Here is a 16,721-nt window from a genome sequence, read left to right on the forward strand (position 1 = left end):
ACGCAATTATCTAATGGTTCCATAATTTGTTTTTTTTTTAGATCGTATGATAAATATAAGAAAATATGAGTAGAGCTTTGTTTTGCTTAAAAATAAACATATTGAGCTTTTTCACTTGAAAAAAGACGATACTAATGTAGAGTTGGATGTGATGGTAAAGTTAACAAATAATTCACATTTTATTTCTCTCGTAGTAACATTGTTATCGCTCTTTGAAATGTTAGTTGTAAAACGTTTAGCCGTAAAACGGTTCAGTACAGGGTTTTATCGGTAATGTTCATAAATGCGGGTAAGTTACAATAATGAACAAATACACCGTTTGGCGCTAGGTGAAAATACCCTTTAGGGCACCTATTAAGGTATAATCCATTGATATACAAGCTGATACTTAAGACAATACTTTGTAACGCAGGTGTCTAAACAATAACTTATTCAGCTTATCGGTGCTATTGGAGGGTCTCAAATCTCAAATTTATCTCTGTTTAGTACAGCCCGTAAAGCTGAGATTACATTGTTTGCAAACAGGTGGCCTATTTGGGCATGGTTTATTTTATGGTGATAAGGGTTTAAGGTGTCTTTTGTCGCGCTAAGCCGACCCATGTGTCGGCCGGCAATGGCAGGGGGGGCTCCGAGGCGCGGCGCGTGAGTCACGCGTCCATTGAGCGCTGGTCCATTGAGCGCGCGCTCATTACCGCTCCGCCCGCCGGCAGTGCACACGTGCGCCGCGCTCCGACCTACGCCGACGCACTGCCTACGACATGTTGGCTCCCATCTCTCGATACAACGTGAGTTAGCCTACGACTTCCGCTCGAGCCCACGGACCAAATAAAACCTTACTCGAAACTCACCAAAACTTTCTTGTTTGCAGATGGAGAGCTTCACAAAAACACACTTTTGGCTCGCCGCAGCCGCACTCCTCGCCGCCTGCGGCGTCTGCGCCGGCGCCGGCGTGCGGAAACCCTTCACGCCGACTGACTCGATCCTCGACATCATCGACACCGAGCAGGTGGAGAAGATCCTCGCCGCGAGGCAGCGCGCCGAGCAGGCCACCGCGCCGCCGACCTCTTACGTGCAACGAAACGAACTCGGCGAAGGCAGCGCCGAAGCCATGGTCGTCTCCGTACCCGACCAGGAAGAAATTCGAAAAGCCCTGAAATCATCCAAAAACGCACTCGTCGTCACCAAAAAGGAGTACCTTAAGGAAGACTGGTGCAAAACGGAACCGCTAGTGCAAAAAATCCGCGAGCCCGGTTGCATACCCGCGACGGTGATAAACAAATTCTGTTACGGTCAGTGCAATTCGTTTTACATTCCGAAGGGCCCGCGGCGCCGCGACAACAACGACGAGCGGCCTCCGCCGGCGTTCAAGTCCTGCTCGTTTTGTCGGCCCAAGAAGGTGACCTGGATCACGGTGACCCTGCGGTGCCCGGGTCAGAACCCGCCCTTCAGACGTAAACGCTTGCAGAAGATCAAGCAATGCAAGTGTTTGCCGGTGGGTGTGAATTGACGTCGGCGCGAGGACGGAGCCTCCAGCGCAGAGGCGTGCTACCGTCGAGGACGTCGATAGAGGCCGGGCGAGCCGGGGCGCTGCGGGCGCGGATCGTCTCTCGCCTCCAGCACTACTGGTAACGGATTCGGCTCGCGTGCTCTCATACGTCAATAAACATGACGTCATGTGATGCATAATTAGATGCCAGTGTAGAGTTATTTTCTCGAGCGGCTTCGACTGCAAGTCGTCAAGCAAAAGCTTTAATTGTTCGTAGCGAAACTAATTAGGAAGTTTGTTAGAACATCGGTGGCCTTGCGTTCGTTTAAGGATATTTGATGTGAGCCTGTGGAAACGTGCCGTGGGTGGACAGTGTGTTAGTGCTAGAGATTAATTTGTTTAATAATATTACTGAATGTGTGATACTAGATGTAGAGCCAGTGCGTTGATTAGTAAGTACTTTAACAAGTCACATATTAGATTTAAAAGCATCAGTCTAGGGATGTTTGTTTATTTATTTTCTGTTATAGCTATACCGAAATACGCTTATAAGTACGTAATAATTATGCTATTTTTAGTGAAGTTATGAGCGGAATAAAAGTAAGATGTAGAGTCGGTCGGTGCAGCAGTGTAAACATAGGTTTAATGATATAACTGAAATATTATTATGATCTCTGTTCGCTCTCAAAACAAACTATTGTTTATGTCTACGTATCTATGATTCTGGGCCTAATTAGGTATTTATTGTAGAAATTGTGTAACCATTTCATAATTATGCAGTTAACATGTATCATCAGTATTATAAACTTCATAAATTACAAAGTAAATTAATATCTATGTAATTGAAAAAGTATTATTTATGCATAGACGAGAAAGTAATGGAATGATGTTTAAATAAATTCTATTTGTTCATCAAGCAATCTTAAACTTTAGTTACTACTTTTACTTTTTTTGCTTTATTTCTTGAAAAACCGAACTTAAAATATGTTTTCAGTTACCAATCCCTGAAATTGATTTTTTAATGTTTGTCGAAAGTTAAAAATTTGCAAAATAAATGTATGTACTTAATTTTGTGCGGAAATGTACCTGCCTATTTTCTTTGATGATTTGTTTTGAATTCGCATCACGCATGTTTTGCTACAATGTCTTATTGAACGACAATTTTGTTAAATAATTTTGACTCAACAGAAATAGAATTCGTTCTGAAAGTTACAAAATAAATGAAATAATAGTTTTTGTGTGTTTTATTTGCGTTGTTTCGTTGACTCTACATACTTCCACTAGATAAAAGGAAATGTTTTTCGTATTAACACACTGCCTTAATTTGTCTTATTGTTAAAGGAAGGTATCCTTAATTAAGTGTACAATTGACATTAATTTATCATGTCAAATCAGGAGCTTTTGGCATTGAAGTAAAAATTAAAGGTTTGCATTTTCCTGAAAAACATTTTTCTCTAAATTCTCTGGGGAAATCTGTTACAGTCATACTACCGACATTACAGTGGTTGAATGAAAAATAGTCAGTTCTTTATTATTTTATTGTGACTATTAAGCTTAGGTTACACTAAACCGTAATTAGGGTTGCAGCTTGGTAAGCAAAACGACATAAACATAGTATGGCTACATTTTAATAGAAAATACTGTGATATGGGTGGGTGTAGTGGGTGTAGTTGGTGCCCATGATCACACTAAGTAATTAATGTAGTATAAATAATCAAAGATTGTTACAAATACTTAGTGTACAGTAAAGTGTAGCAACGAATGTGAGTATGAACTATGTTTTTGTTAAATTGTAGGTTGCGACAGACTAATGAAAGCTAAGCCTTAGAGTAGGCGCACACCGTTGATTTTTAGTTGGCCGATAGTTGTGTCCGATTTTAATTTGTATGAAGAATCGGCCAAATCAAATCGGCGTAGTGTGCGCACTCCCATACATGCCCATACTGATCAACTGCCCGACTAAACTATCGGCCGACGAAAAATCAACGGTATGCGCCTACTCTTATGGTTAGTAAATAGTGCGACTTTTAGTTTATTCTGAGTCGAATAGTTAGTACTATAGGAAGATAAGTAAATAAATAATAAATATCCTTGGACATTTTTACACTGCGCCGCTAGTCCCTAACTAAGCAAAGCTTGTACTATGGGTACTAGACAACGGATATAAACATACTTAAATACTTTTTTTTTTGTAAATACATACATATTATACATAGAAACACCCAGACCCGTCACAGAAATTAAAATTCATCATTTCAATTTCTGCCCGACCGGGAATCGAACCCGGGACCTCTCGGCATAGTAGTCCGTTCTGAACCACTACACCAAACGGCCGACTTACCGGCCGGCCTAACGAAGTATGTTGGAAAGTCTAAGAAGGTCGCAATAAAGTACCTAATTATTTACCTTTTTCTTTGATAGTAGTATGGTTTAGTAAATAAAATACCAAAGACACCGAAATTGTTATATTTATTAAAACAGAAGCGTGTGACAGACATTGATATTATTATTGTTTTTGTTACAACCTCATTAATTTATCTTTTCACTATTTAGGTATACACCGCGACTCACGCACATTTCCATTAAATCATATATTTTATAGGAAAGCGGGCTAAAATAAAATGTTATTACATAAACTTAGTTTTAGTAGTAGGAGAAAGTATTATTAAATTAATATTAAAAACATACCATATTTACATCTACTCATCAATATTGTGATGACTCCGAAGGCGCCTTGCCTAGTTCCTTAATGACTGCATTTCAAGAGGCTGTTTTGCTTACATGTGGTCATACAAGAAATTCAGGATATAGTATATTTTTTCTTTTATAGATGTTTGAAATCCAACCTCAGAAAATCAACCTCTTCAAAATAGCAGAAGAAAATTAAACTACACTAATATAAGTTTTGTTCATAATAACTGCTCGTAATAACTTAGCTAAGGTATAAGTATAGCTTTTATATTATGATTTTCTCTATATATTATTATTCTATGTTATGTACACAATTAATAACAATGGTAATGAATACTGACCACAGTACTGACTTAATTTTATGAAATAAATATATTTTTTGTTATGTGAGTATTAACAAACTCAGGTATGTTGTAAAGTAAAAATATTTTCAGAACGTATGTTTGTTTAAGTTTAGAAAAAAGTACAATAAAGTTATAAAATCTGCCACGACATTTAGGATGTTTTTTTAAATTTAGTCCCATGTAAAAGTCGATTATTTATTATATTATGTGGTAAATCCTTCCCAGGTGCTATTTTAAGTAAGCTTGTGTTACATTTAATCAGTTCCTCAGCATAATATAGAAAATAGCCGACAAATAGGTAATGCAATAGTCGTGACTGATCTTGGAAACTGATTCAGTCCAGTTTTTTTTTTCAAATTAAACATGATTATTCTTATAAATCTGCCATTATTATTTATTCTAAGAAATAATTACCTTGATAGAAGCTTCACTGTTTTATAGGGGGTGTTAGAAGTGTTTCTTTTCTTAAAATATTGCAACTATCGATGTAGACGTAACAGACGTAGATGCAACAGAATCAACACTAAACTTAGTGGTTACCTGAATGCTGTGAAACAAACAATATTGTTTTTTTTTTTTATCCACAACGAGGAAGCTCTTGGTCTGTATCTCACCTGATGGTAAGTGACGATCAGGCCGAAGGTGGAAGCGAGCTTCACCCGGAATCCTCAACCACGGAGGAACTGGCTATCTTACCTCTAACTGCCGGAACACAACAATGCTGTAAACATTGTTGTTATGGCGACAGACTTAGGTAAGATGGTGGTAGCTAGCCAGGCGGACTTAGAACAAGCCCTACCACCAACCAAACCGAACAGAAAAATCTGCCCCCACTGGGAATCGAACCCGGGACCTCTGCGTCTGAAGCAGGTGATCTTACCACTACACCACAGAGGCGTATTGTCTGTAATTTTATTTGATAAATGATGAAAGAAAAAAAACACTGTAACTATTATGTTGTTTTAAACTGAGTTTTAATTAGCGGTGAAGCTGAAGATACTGGCTGAATAGGAGTTGCAGCGGTGGGATCAAGGGATGAGTAGTCCCGTTAACCCATCCCTTGTATAAAAATCTATATATATAAAAGAAAGTCGTGTTAGTTACTTCGCTTATAACTCAAGAACGGCTGAACCGATTTAGCTGAAAATTGTCAGGGAGGTAGTTTAGAGCCAGGAGAAGGACATAGGATACTTTTTATCCCGTTCGAAATTAAAAAAAAGTCTGCTTATTTATTGCCATTAAGGCGGAACAAAGTTCGCCGGGTCAGCTAGTAATATAATAAACTGAAGATCCCGGCTGTATAGGAATTGCAGCGGTGGGATCAAGAGATGGGTAGTCCCGTATCCGTTATAAAAATAATATAATAAGCTGAAGATCTTGGCTTCATAGGAATTGCGGCGGTGGGATCAAGAGGTGGGTAGTCCCGTGAACCCATCCCTTGTATAAAGATAATATAATAAGCTGAAGATCCTGGCTGCATAGGAATTGCGGCGGCGGGATCAAGAGATGGGTAGTCCCGTTTACCCATCTATTGTATAAAAATAATATAAAAAGCTGAAGATCCTGGCTGCATAGGAGATGCGGCGGTGGAATCAAGAGATGGGTAGTCCCGTGAACCCATCCCTTGTATATGTAAAAATAATATAATAAGCTAAAGATCCTGGCTGCATAGGAATGCGGCGGTGGGATCAAGAGATGGGTAGTCCCGTTAACCCATCCCTTATATAAAAATAATAAGTTTGATAATTGCAGATTGCAATAAATAATAATAAGAAGAAAGGGTGTTAAAGTGTACGTTAACAAAAGTTTTTTAGTTGTAAATGGCACTCTGCTAGATGTGCCGTAATTTTCACAAGCAAGGTTTTGGTTATTCTTGTCCGGTTGTTCGTTAAAATACCATACATATAATGCATAATATTATACATACATACTATAATAGAATATATACGTATAAAAAGAGGTATTCTATAATATATTTAATACATTGCTTGCAGTGATAGATTCCACATAACTAGTGCAGAACATACAAGAGTGTATCACGCGCTGGATTGACATTTTATTCTTTGAAATATCAGGCTATGAGATGAAACATCACCATAATTAGGTATCGGTAGTTTAGTAAAAGGGCACTGTGATATATGTCAAAAATTTTATAAATATGTACCAACATCACACTATAGCCACATAATGTTTGCAGGCTAATACACCAATTGCGGTACTTATTGGTACAAGCCCAAAAGCTTCCCGAGAGATGTTTGTTCATAATACTATGGATCTGACAGTATAGTACGAATTATTTAACTGGTTATTCGTTCAAGTACTGTTAAGTGCGATAAAGTGTGGCAGGGTGCCAGAAGTAGTAATATTTCTGAGTCTTCATGATTTTTCTACGTTAGTGAAATTTCTTTAGTATCAGTTAAATTCATGTTAGAAAGGTGTTAGATGATAGAAATTCTCTGACCTAAGAGTACTAGGAATCTTTAGTAGATTTTATGGATATCAGTGCCTACCAATACAGTGTATAATTAGGTGTTCGATTGTGTTCTTATTGATCTCGCTCATTTGCCCTAATAGTCCTCTTCACAAGAGTATAGTACTAGGTGTTAAAAGCATAAGCCGGATACGGGCTTACGGCTTAGGTACCAGAAAAAGAAAGCTCAGAAAAGCTTAATAAGGCTAAAGGCGGCAGATGTATCGCTGTTTGATCATAGGCATGTATGAGATTTATTGATGGTCCAAATATTATTTAATCCAAAAATGCTTCATCATCATCATCATTTCAGCCATAGGACGTCCACTGCTGAAGACGTCCAAAAATATTTACTAGGCTATAACATCACACATAGGTATTGTACGACTATCCTGGACGGATATTTTGTGTGATTTCTTTAGTGTTTGAGTATTAATTTTTTTAGACAGGGTTTTAGTATCTGACACCGGTTAACGTGGAATGTATCATAACGTGGATGGGAACGAGATAAACAGTAAAAAAATCTGTATGACCTACTAGGTCCTGCAGTTAGATGATGACTGTACCAAATAGATTTGTTTTCCATAAGTACCAAGTCTAGGATGCGGGCAATAACTGCAAAAATGTTATTACTCTAATATTTATTTCGGTTCTGACTCATATTTATTTCACTGATGTTCCCGTAGTTTAGATAGAGTTAATAAAATTTAGATTTCGTTTATTATTGGTTGGGTTAGGTATATCTTTTGTAGAGTGACAACAAAAGTTTTCTGTAATGCAAGATGTGTTTTGGTTACAGATCTTAAATGAACCTTGAGGCTGCACTGCAGGTTAGACTGCGATGTAATTCCTCTAGTGCTTGCAGCTTCAAATTATACCATCGGATATCAAGACAAGCCAATTCAGTTTACATGGGGTTCGCTGCCTATTAAGACGTAGATACCGTTAGTATTATATGTAGAGTTAATTATTTAAGACGTGGAAAACTCTGCTGATATTTTTAGTATCTAGAATCAATCATTGATTTACTGTATTATTGAACTCGCGGACCTAAACAACGACCCTGGATTTATTAGACAATAGATTATTATACGCATTGTTAAAATACATACATACATATATACATAGATATCAAAATGTCTGTATTTTGGCAGAACTTAGCAATCTCTGGCATAATATTCCGAACCACTAGGCCAGGTCGTAGCTCTACTAGAACAGATGATGTGAAATAATATTTATGCAGTATTCNTAGTATTCATGTACATATGTATACTAAATGGCGTCTATCTGTTCATACATATCTTGTATCTTTGGGTATAATGGGGTCTTATTTAAATATATACATTAATACATACATACGAGTATATAAATATTTATGGAGGTTTTAGCTATTCCTACCTACTCGTTGTAGGTAGGAAAAACGAGCGTTAACGAGCCGCACTTAGCTCTACCATTGGCTGATGTTTCATAGGGGAATATGGCTCATGTCAATGGATATAGTCTTGTGCACCAAACGAATTGCTGGTGTTATAATGGGTGGTACCTAATCATTGAGAAGCACAAAGGGGGCTTGAGGGTGTACCATGCAGAGATGTCGGTGGGTAAAGGACATTAAAATCAACGCCTGGTTCATAAGAGGTGTCTTATGAACCAGGCGTTGATTTTAATGTCTTATCAGGTATTTACTTTAACAGGACTTGAACTATGGAAAATACATATGAAATACATACATGTAAATAATAAAGGAGGACTAAGATGTTTTTCCTCCAGTGCATGTGTACTGGCTCACTTGCCATTTGCACCGCGTGTCACAACAACGTAATCATTGATGTGACCCGATACGGTGAAAATTGCAAGCGGGTGGTACCCACCCAGGCGAGTTGCACTTAGCTCTACCACCGGGTGATGTTTCATGTATCTTTATCTATTTTTAGGTATGTCTGTGTTTGTGTAAATGTAATTTTTTGTAATGTTCAGTCAGAATGTTTAATGTTTTCAATTTTCAAAATATTTTAATTATTTTATTACAAAATTCTGTTCAGCGTGCTAACTTTTCTTTAAGACCGCATCTAATGAATATAATTACTAGTGTCATAATAGGTAATTAGGAGTGTCTTAGTACCAAGTTGCTCAAAAGGGGTTGTACCTACGTAACCCGCAGCCACAGAGTCCTGCCTGATATAATACATAGAAATAAGAAGATATACATACGAGTATATAAATATGAAGAGAGATATATAAATATGTATGGGAGGAATGAGATGTTTATCCTCCAGTGCAAGTATACTGGCTCACTTGTCATTTTGACCGCATCTCGACAGCCAAATTATGCAACGCGATGCGATGAAAAGTGCAAGCGGGTGGTACCCACCCAGGCGAGTTGCACTTAGCTCTACCACCGGGTACAAAAAGCTTTGTTGTTTTGTACAATTAACACCCTAAATATATCATGACAATTGTTACAGATTTTATATAATACACTTAAGTAGTAGAAATATTTCGACACAGTCAGTAATTTTACCACTATTATTATTTGTTTGCATTTATAATAATAACATTATAAACAATTATTCTAATTCAATCACTACGTATTTACACACTACTGTTATGTTTCATCGGTTTACTCGTCATTTTAATGTACATAGTACTATACCTTATAATAATATTGCCTATTAGGTAACTCTACATAATATTATTAATTATTATTATTATACTCAAGAATAAATACTACATTTTTTAAGCTACCAACGAGGGATGAAAGATACGATTTACAAAAAGTACAGCTCTTATTATTAGTACGTTTTCGTGAAATATTATACTCAACGATGTATCAGTACTAACATTTACAATCATCAGGTTTAATAATAAAATTTTGCTAGATTTTCCACGAACTTAACAAACAAGGTACAAACAACACAACATACAGGCAACTATATTTCCTAAGCCGTTGTCATCCATTGATTTTTTCTTTCGTTTTCATGCGAAACCTCTACAAAATTATTATTAGGGACTATAGTAGGTACTTAACAAATTAGGTAATAGCGAAGAAATAAAATATACAAAGGACACACGAAAAGCGTATTTTACAATAAGTAAGTACATTTAAATGGGATAAATATTATGATGGATTATTATGACAATCATTTAATTGTTGGGTACTTTTATGCACCTTGGTAGAACAAAAAAGTGATTAAACTAAATAATTAACTCGTTAATTACATTCTACCATTCCGATAAAGTTTCAATCTAGGTAATATTAAGACAATTTAAATTAAAAAGAAACACTTAAAGATAAATAAAAACTCTACGGTATTTAGGTTATGATGGATTGTTAAACTTAATAAATGAAAGAGTATAATTTATACATTGGTAATATAGTATTAAACACTAGGTATATAATAATTTAAATAGGTAATAAATATGTATGATTATACTTAATAAAACAAAGTAATGGTGCTATGTACAAAGTTACATAAGCATTACTTTATTCAAATAGATATGACTGTGATATACAAAAATCATTTTACCTTTATTTTTGTAGTTATTTAGTCAATGAGTTGGTGTTATTGAAATGTAAGTATTTAGTGGCTTTTGTATGTTTATTCCATCAAACATTTATACATCAACTTATCATATCTATTAGAAATTCATCCTTAAATGGGTACGAGATCTTATTTCACTAAGATGGTTAATTTATAAGAGATATACTTTTGATCGTTCAACCCTCGCAAATAAATAAATGAATCTACTTGTTCTTTGGTATCTATGCTGTACGGTGGGTTCAAATGATGTCACGCCTCATCAATGTACACTTAAATCTAACTTAAACCATATCTTAGTTTATAATGAGTATGGCTTACAATCGCATTCTGATTTAATGTACAATTACAGCTAATTTAGTAATACAAGTTTTAGATCTTTTTCCAGCTACAAGCAACTTAAAAATCTACGATAAATAAAACTGAATCAAAATAAATAATTCATATTTAAAAATGTTTTGATTTCAAGTTAGGGAATTTTTTTTCTAAATCGCCAGCGCATTTCTAAATAGTTTATGATTTCGTCAACTTTCAATCGATAAGAAATAATATTAGTATTTTCAGGTTGACCTTGAGTCACTTGAGTGACTAATGAAAAATGAACATTATTTAAGAAATAATTTTAAAAAGCGTTATTTATACTACTAAATTTTATTATACATTCTTGTGAGTGTCTGCCGCGCCATGTATCCCTTCGAGATTTATTTATAGTTATAACTTACAAGATTAAATATTCAATGAAACTTAAATATTTATGATCTAGATTTAAGCGAATTGTTTACCTTTCTTTTAAAAATATTATAAATTTCAATCAAACATACCTTTATACATACGTTACACTACATTTCTACATGACAGATACACACGAAGTATATAATAATAATATATTATATTATCAATATAATACATATTTTTTAACCCAACGGAAGCTTTTGGCAAGCCAAAGGTGAAAGCGAGCTTTACCGATATATTATTTGTTGTCGTGGATGATTGTCTTCTAAAATTTTCAATTTCTTTTTGTAGTAAAAATATTAAAAGCTTTGACTTTCAGTACATGANTCATTGTAGCATGATTCATGTGCATAATTTAAAATAACCATGACATTATTAAAATTATTGTAAATTTAAATTGTAATTTGGATATATTTTATTGATTTATTTAATTTAATTTGAATGTAAACTAACCTGAACTAATGTGATTGAAATAAATATTATTTAATTTAATTTGTTTTTTTTTTTGCTCAGCTTCTTCGGAGATCAAATAATCCTATTTTTTGTGTATCCAGAGTCCAGACGTATTCTAATAGATCGAGATTTTGGGTTTAATTTTCAGTTCTTTAGCTATATTTTAGCTGCGCACTACTATGAGAAATTGTGTGTTTTATTTGTAACTGAGCGAGTTGCATCATTGACATCAAAAAAACATACGGGTCAAATTGAGAACCTCCTCCTTTTTTGAAGTCGGTTGAAAATTGCACTAATTGGCAATTCATTGGGCCCATAAAAGTAACCTAGCTCTGTTAAAAATTGCACCGAATTTTTTCGAGTAACTAAACATAATTTTGGTGGATAAAAAAACAGTAATTTTTTTATTTTAAATGCGCTATGGCATATGTTACGGACTGCCTTAGCAAAAGTTAAAAAGTTCATAAAAATTGAATAGAAGGAAATATTAATATGCAGATATTAGTGATTTACAGTCGTCACGGTTTGCCAGGACCAAAGATAGATTTTATTTTATTAAAACTTTATAATATTTTTAAAAATCCAATAAAACTTTTCCCGACCTATTATTATAAATTTAATTCATAATTATATTCAACATAACTTAATATACAATAAATTAAGCTAATGGTAAATAAATAGTTAAGTTATGAAACATTCATTCATACATGAATTTAAATAGGCATCACAGTATTTTTTTTGAGTTTTCTTATTAATACAATAATTATTTATATTATCACTAATTCTCGACAATTTCTTGTTTTATTTAAAACAAGTGGGAATTTTATTGCAACTTGCATTTGTTATGATGGAAAAATGGTAAAAAAATGCTATTTAAATAGGACGATAGGTGTAGAGTTGTGTTTAGTATTAGTGAAAACTCAACGAAGTAGCCTTGCTTATGCCATAATTAAAACAATTACAATTATTTGAAAAATAAAATTAAGGAAAGTTAGAGATGCAGTTGAAAATATAAACGAGAAATAAAAACAATTTACCTATAAGTTATGTAATAAATGAAAATATTGCACACACTTTTTTTCAAGTCACATTATCTATATTATTATTATGAGGTAACCTTTAGTTATGATTATTTCACCGATTTTGTAGGTAGCTGCGGTTAATTATATTTATAGTCCTATTTTAATTTTAACTGCTATTATTTTGTTTAATTTTTCTTGTTTCTTTTTTTATAAAAATATATCCTGAAGCAAAAATATATTTCTCTGTTCTTTTCTCTGACTACATATTTACAATCTACTCAAATGACTAGTGAGACTCTTGTATTAGCAACTCGATCACGAAGTGATCTTGTATAATGTACATTACTTCTAACTTAACACCTAATATAGAAGAGGTACTCTCCAAACTTATTTTATTACATTAGACACTTTGTATATTCTAGATCCCATTTAATTAGTTAACTTTCTTCAGCAACCTTTATTTGTGAAAGATGACTCTACTTTTCCGTTTGCCTTTCCTGCTAGTAGTTTTTCTAAATCAGCCTATTCAGCATGTATTTTGTGACATTAGCCCGAGGACCAATATTAGTAATAGGGTGAGTTTTAATAAAGGCTCCGCTATCTGTTTTTATATCTTCTATTTAAAAAGGTACATACACCAAAAACCACACTCTTGTGTTGGAAGCGATAATTTCTTTTCAAGATGACGTCAATATCTTCAAACCATTTTTTGTTCAAGAAAGAAAGAAAACAGTGTTTTAGAAACTGATATTTTTATTAAAATTGATTTTTTCTAGTTATTTTAAGAACTGAAATTGTGTTCAGATATTTGCAATAGAACCACCTAGAAAAGGTAACTAATCCAATAGGACTTAAATAGGCATGATGACAAATTTTTGTTTTGGTGATAAAGTTGCCTGAATTTAGGATAAATTATACGATAAATAGTTTTCCCGAATCTCCATTTGAAACTCACATTTCCCAAAAAACACCTGATTAGTTGTAAAATCACGCGTAAGTAGTTTTTAAAAGTATCGCGGTAGTTGTTTGTTTGGTAGATGTAAAATGATGTGTCGTTGTTTTTTTTAATTCATTACTTTTTCCAATAGACTTGAAATAAAACTTGTTATTATTCGTTCAAACTTTGGATCTGTCATAATGCCTATATTTTTTTTTGTTTTTTTTTGTTTTATTATACTTATCCTAATTATTATAATTATAAATATTATTTGTTGGTATGTTTTACGTAAATACTAAGGAAGACGTGTCGCTCGGCGGGGTTGGCTATTACTACTTAACAATAAAATTACTTTTAAATTAATGGTTAAATTGTACTAGGTTTTCCGAACATTATTGTTGATGACATAATTATTCGGAAGGGAATTTAAGAAAAACAATATTTTCAGGAAACTTAATGAAAAATGAATTTAATGGAAAAAAAGAGAATTTTGACGTTTAATTTTTTTTTATATTGGTGTCGAAGAATTAAAAAAACAGCTGAAATTATAATATTTCAATAAAAATTATGTCGATTAATAGTAACTTTAGCTGTTGTATCTATAATGATAAAAACCATACGGAGCTAGTTATCGTATTCTGAATGAACATGGTATTTGAGGTAGAACCATCATTATTAGCCATTATTATTGTATGTAGTTCAACTATTTTATTATTAAAAAGGGTAGTTCTTAGCTATTTTCTACGTTTTTTCCACGCGCTTTTATGACTTATCACTAATAAAGGTATTTTGTGACCTTTCATATAATACTATTTACTGTACGAACTTTTTTACTTCAATTTACAAGTCTAGTGAAAAAAAAATCAGGGATCTGTTTTGCTGTTATTTCTTGGACCTTGTTTGCTACCAATGAAGGTTGGAAGTTCATTGGGACTATTCCAGTAACTTCATGAACAGTCACATTAAAGCAAAATTCACAATGTAGTAGTTGGATGACATATTTTTTCCAGTTATTTTGACTTTAAACTCTGAACAGATTTTTTGACTTTACAATATTTAGTATGGTCAATGGTCATAGTCATTTATTTCATAAATTAATTATCTTATTGGAAAAAGGAAAAAATATTTATTTATGTAAGACCAACTTGGCTGAAAAAAAAATTAATAGCAAAAATGATAGTTGGATGCATCAATATTCTGTGATCTTTTTTAACAATGAGAAAAACGATTGTTATGATGAAATTGTAAATCTAGGATTTTTTTTTCTACTTTTAAGATATAAAAGTTATATTTCATTGATTGAACTTCTTCTGTTGCAGTGCTGGAGTTAATAGGCTTTTAAATATCGAATGTTTTCTGTTTTATTTAGTTATTAATTAAAATGAAAAAATTCGTACAATAGATATTATTATCACTTTATCCTCCTTATTCCTCTATACTAACAATTAATTATTACTATGAATACAGGGTGACTTTGCAATCAGTGTCCAAATTTTTAGGAGCGACTCAGAATTAGTAAATTAATCGATTTACGTAAAGAAAACATAATTGTTTTTTTCTTCATATTTAATTTATTTTTATCAACTGCGCGCGGTTTCAAAATTGGGACACGTCGATAATTTACATCGTTCGTAGATAGATACGTACATACAGTTAACTTCAAAGCTTACTAGATATAGTGGTGCGCGAAAATAAGCCATTTAAATCTTAAGATATGGGAATTAAATTTTCAATATTATTGTTTGCGAGAACTACCACGATTCAAAATAACTAAGATAAAGTTGTGTTGTTAAATCATTCCATAGAGCTTATTATAAAAAAATGGATACTGATTACAAAGTCACCCTGTATAATTTTGACTGCCCATTTAATGTGGCCGGGACCTATTAGCTCTCACCCTAAAATAGAAACAGTTAATCATATTTTAAAATAAAATTGTTTATAAAGTTTTATTAACACCTAAGGGCTCGTTCCCACGGCAATCAAAAGTGGACTGTCGTGTGTACACCATATTAATTATGTGTGTTTGAAATTCGAATCACAAATACCTACTAAGGCCCAAAACAGACGGTGAAACGCAACTGCAACGAAACTGCAACTGCTAGTTACTTTTGAGTTGCATCTAAGTTTCTGCCATAGCGTCCGTTGAGAGACCACACATGACGCGACCAGTTTGAAACTTTCAGTTTCAGTTTCATTCATCAGAATCATCAGAAAGTTGCAGGTTCGTTGCAGTTGCGTTTCACCGTCTGTTCTGGGCCTAACGGATCGGTTTTTGTGGTGCAATGCAAACGGGATGTTTGTGTAAACGTTAATATTGAAATACGTACCAAGGCATAGTTCTTGCAACTCACGAAGGCGAGTGAGCTTTACATGTGTGGTGGCTCGCTATTGTCCGTTTTTCAAAAATTTTGATAGACATTACGTGCTTATTATTATTGCTTCGTTATGTGCGAAACTCACTCGCTTTCGAGAGTTGCAAGAACTGTAATTATACTATACGGGATCCGGCAAAAAACAGTTCCTGCAAAAACGGGATGTCTCCATGGGAACAAGCCCTAACATCTTGTTTTAGGAGTGGGTCCACTACAATAGTCCTGAGGCCGACGGGCATCGAACTACCGATCCTCGAATCGGCAGTTCAAAACTGACACCGTTCGGCTATTGTAGCTTTTTTCATTTAAGTGGTCTGGAGACGTAGATATCTTCAGTATAGTATTAACTATACACGGTTTTTAGTGGTTGTTTTCCCGCAGTAAAATGATTCTATCTTAGTAGTACAATAGAATAAGGAAGTTTTTTTTTAAATCAAAAAATAGCCTGTACGGAGCGTGTGCGATTCAGTTTACGCTGTAGGTATTAAAATATTATGGTATTACTTAGTGCAGGAGCTTCTTTTACTTTAAATATTCGTTTCTTATGCTTTCGAGTTAATGATTCTTTTTGGTTAGTTGTTAGAACATTTTTTTTTTAAAATAACTCGCCCGATTCAATAGTCCTACTAAAGGTAAATCGTTCTGCCGCGGGAAAACAACCACTAATATTTC

The 16,721-nt window shown here is 33.9% G+C and overlaps 1 protein-coding gene across 1 annotated transcript; it reads left to right on the forward strand.

Moving 5' to 3' along the window:
* Positions 1 to 286: 286 nt before the first annotated feature.
* Positions 287 to 2,668, forward strand: LOC114350554 (gremlin-2). Its single transcript, XM_028301396.1, has 2 exons — positions 287 to 785; positions 869 to 2,668. Exons 1-2 carry the CDS (start codon positions 759 to 761, stop codon positions 1,505 to 1,507), a joined length of 666 nt encoding a protein of 221 aa, XP_028157197.1. The 5' UTR covers positions 287 to 758; the 3' UTR covers positions 1,508 to 2,668.
* Positions 2,669 to 16,721: the final 14,053 nt, after the last annotated feature.

Source organism: Ostrinia furnacalis, unplaced genomic scaffold, assembly GCF_004193835.3.
Source record: "Ostrinia furnacalis isolate ACB-3 unplaced genomic scaffold, ASM419383v2 OfSCF0918, whole genome shotgun sequence".
Lineage (NCBI taxonomy): Eukaryota > Metazoa > Arthropoda > Insecta > Lepidoptera > Crambidae > Ostrinia > Ostrinia furnacalis.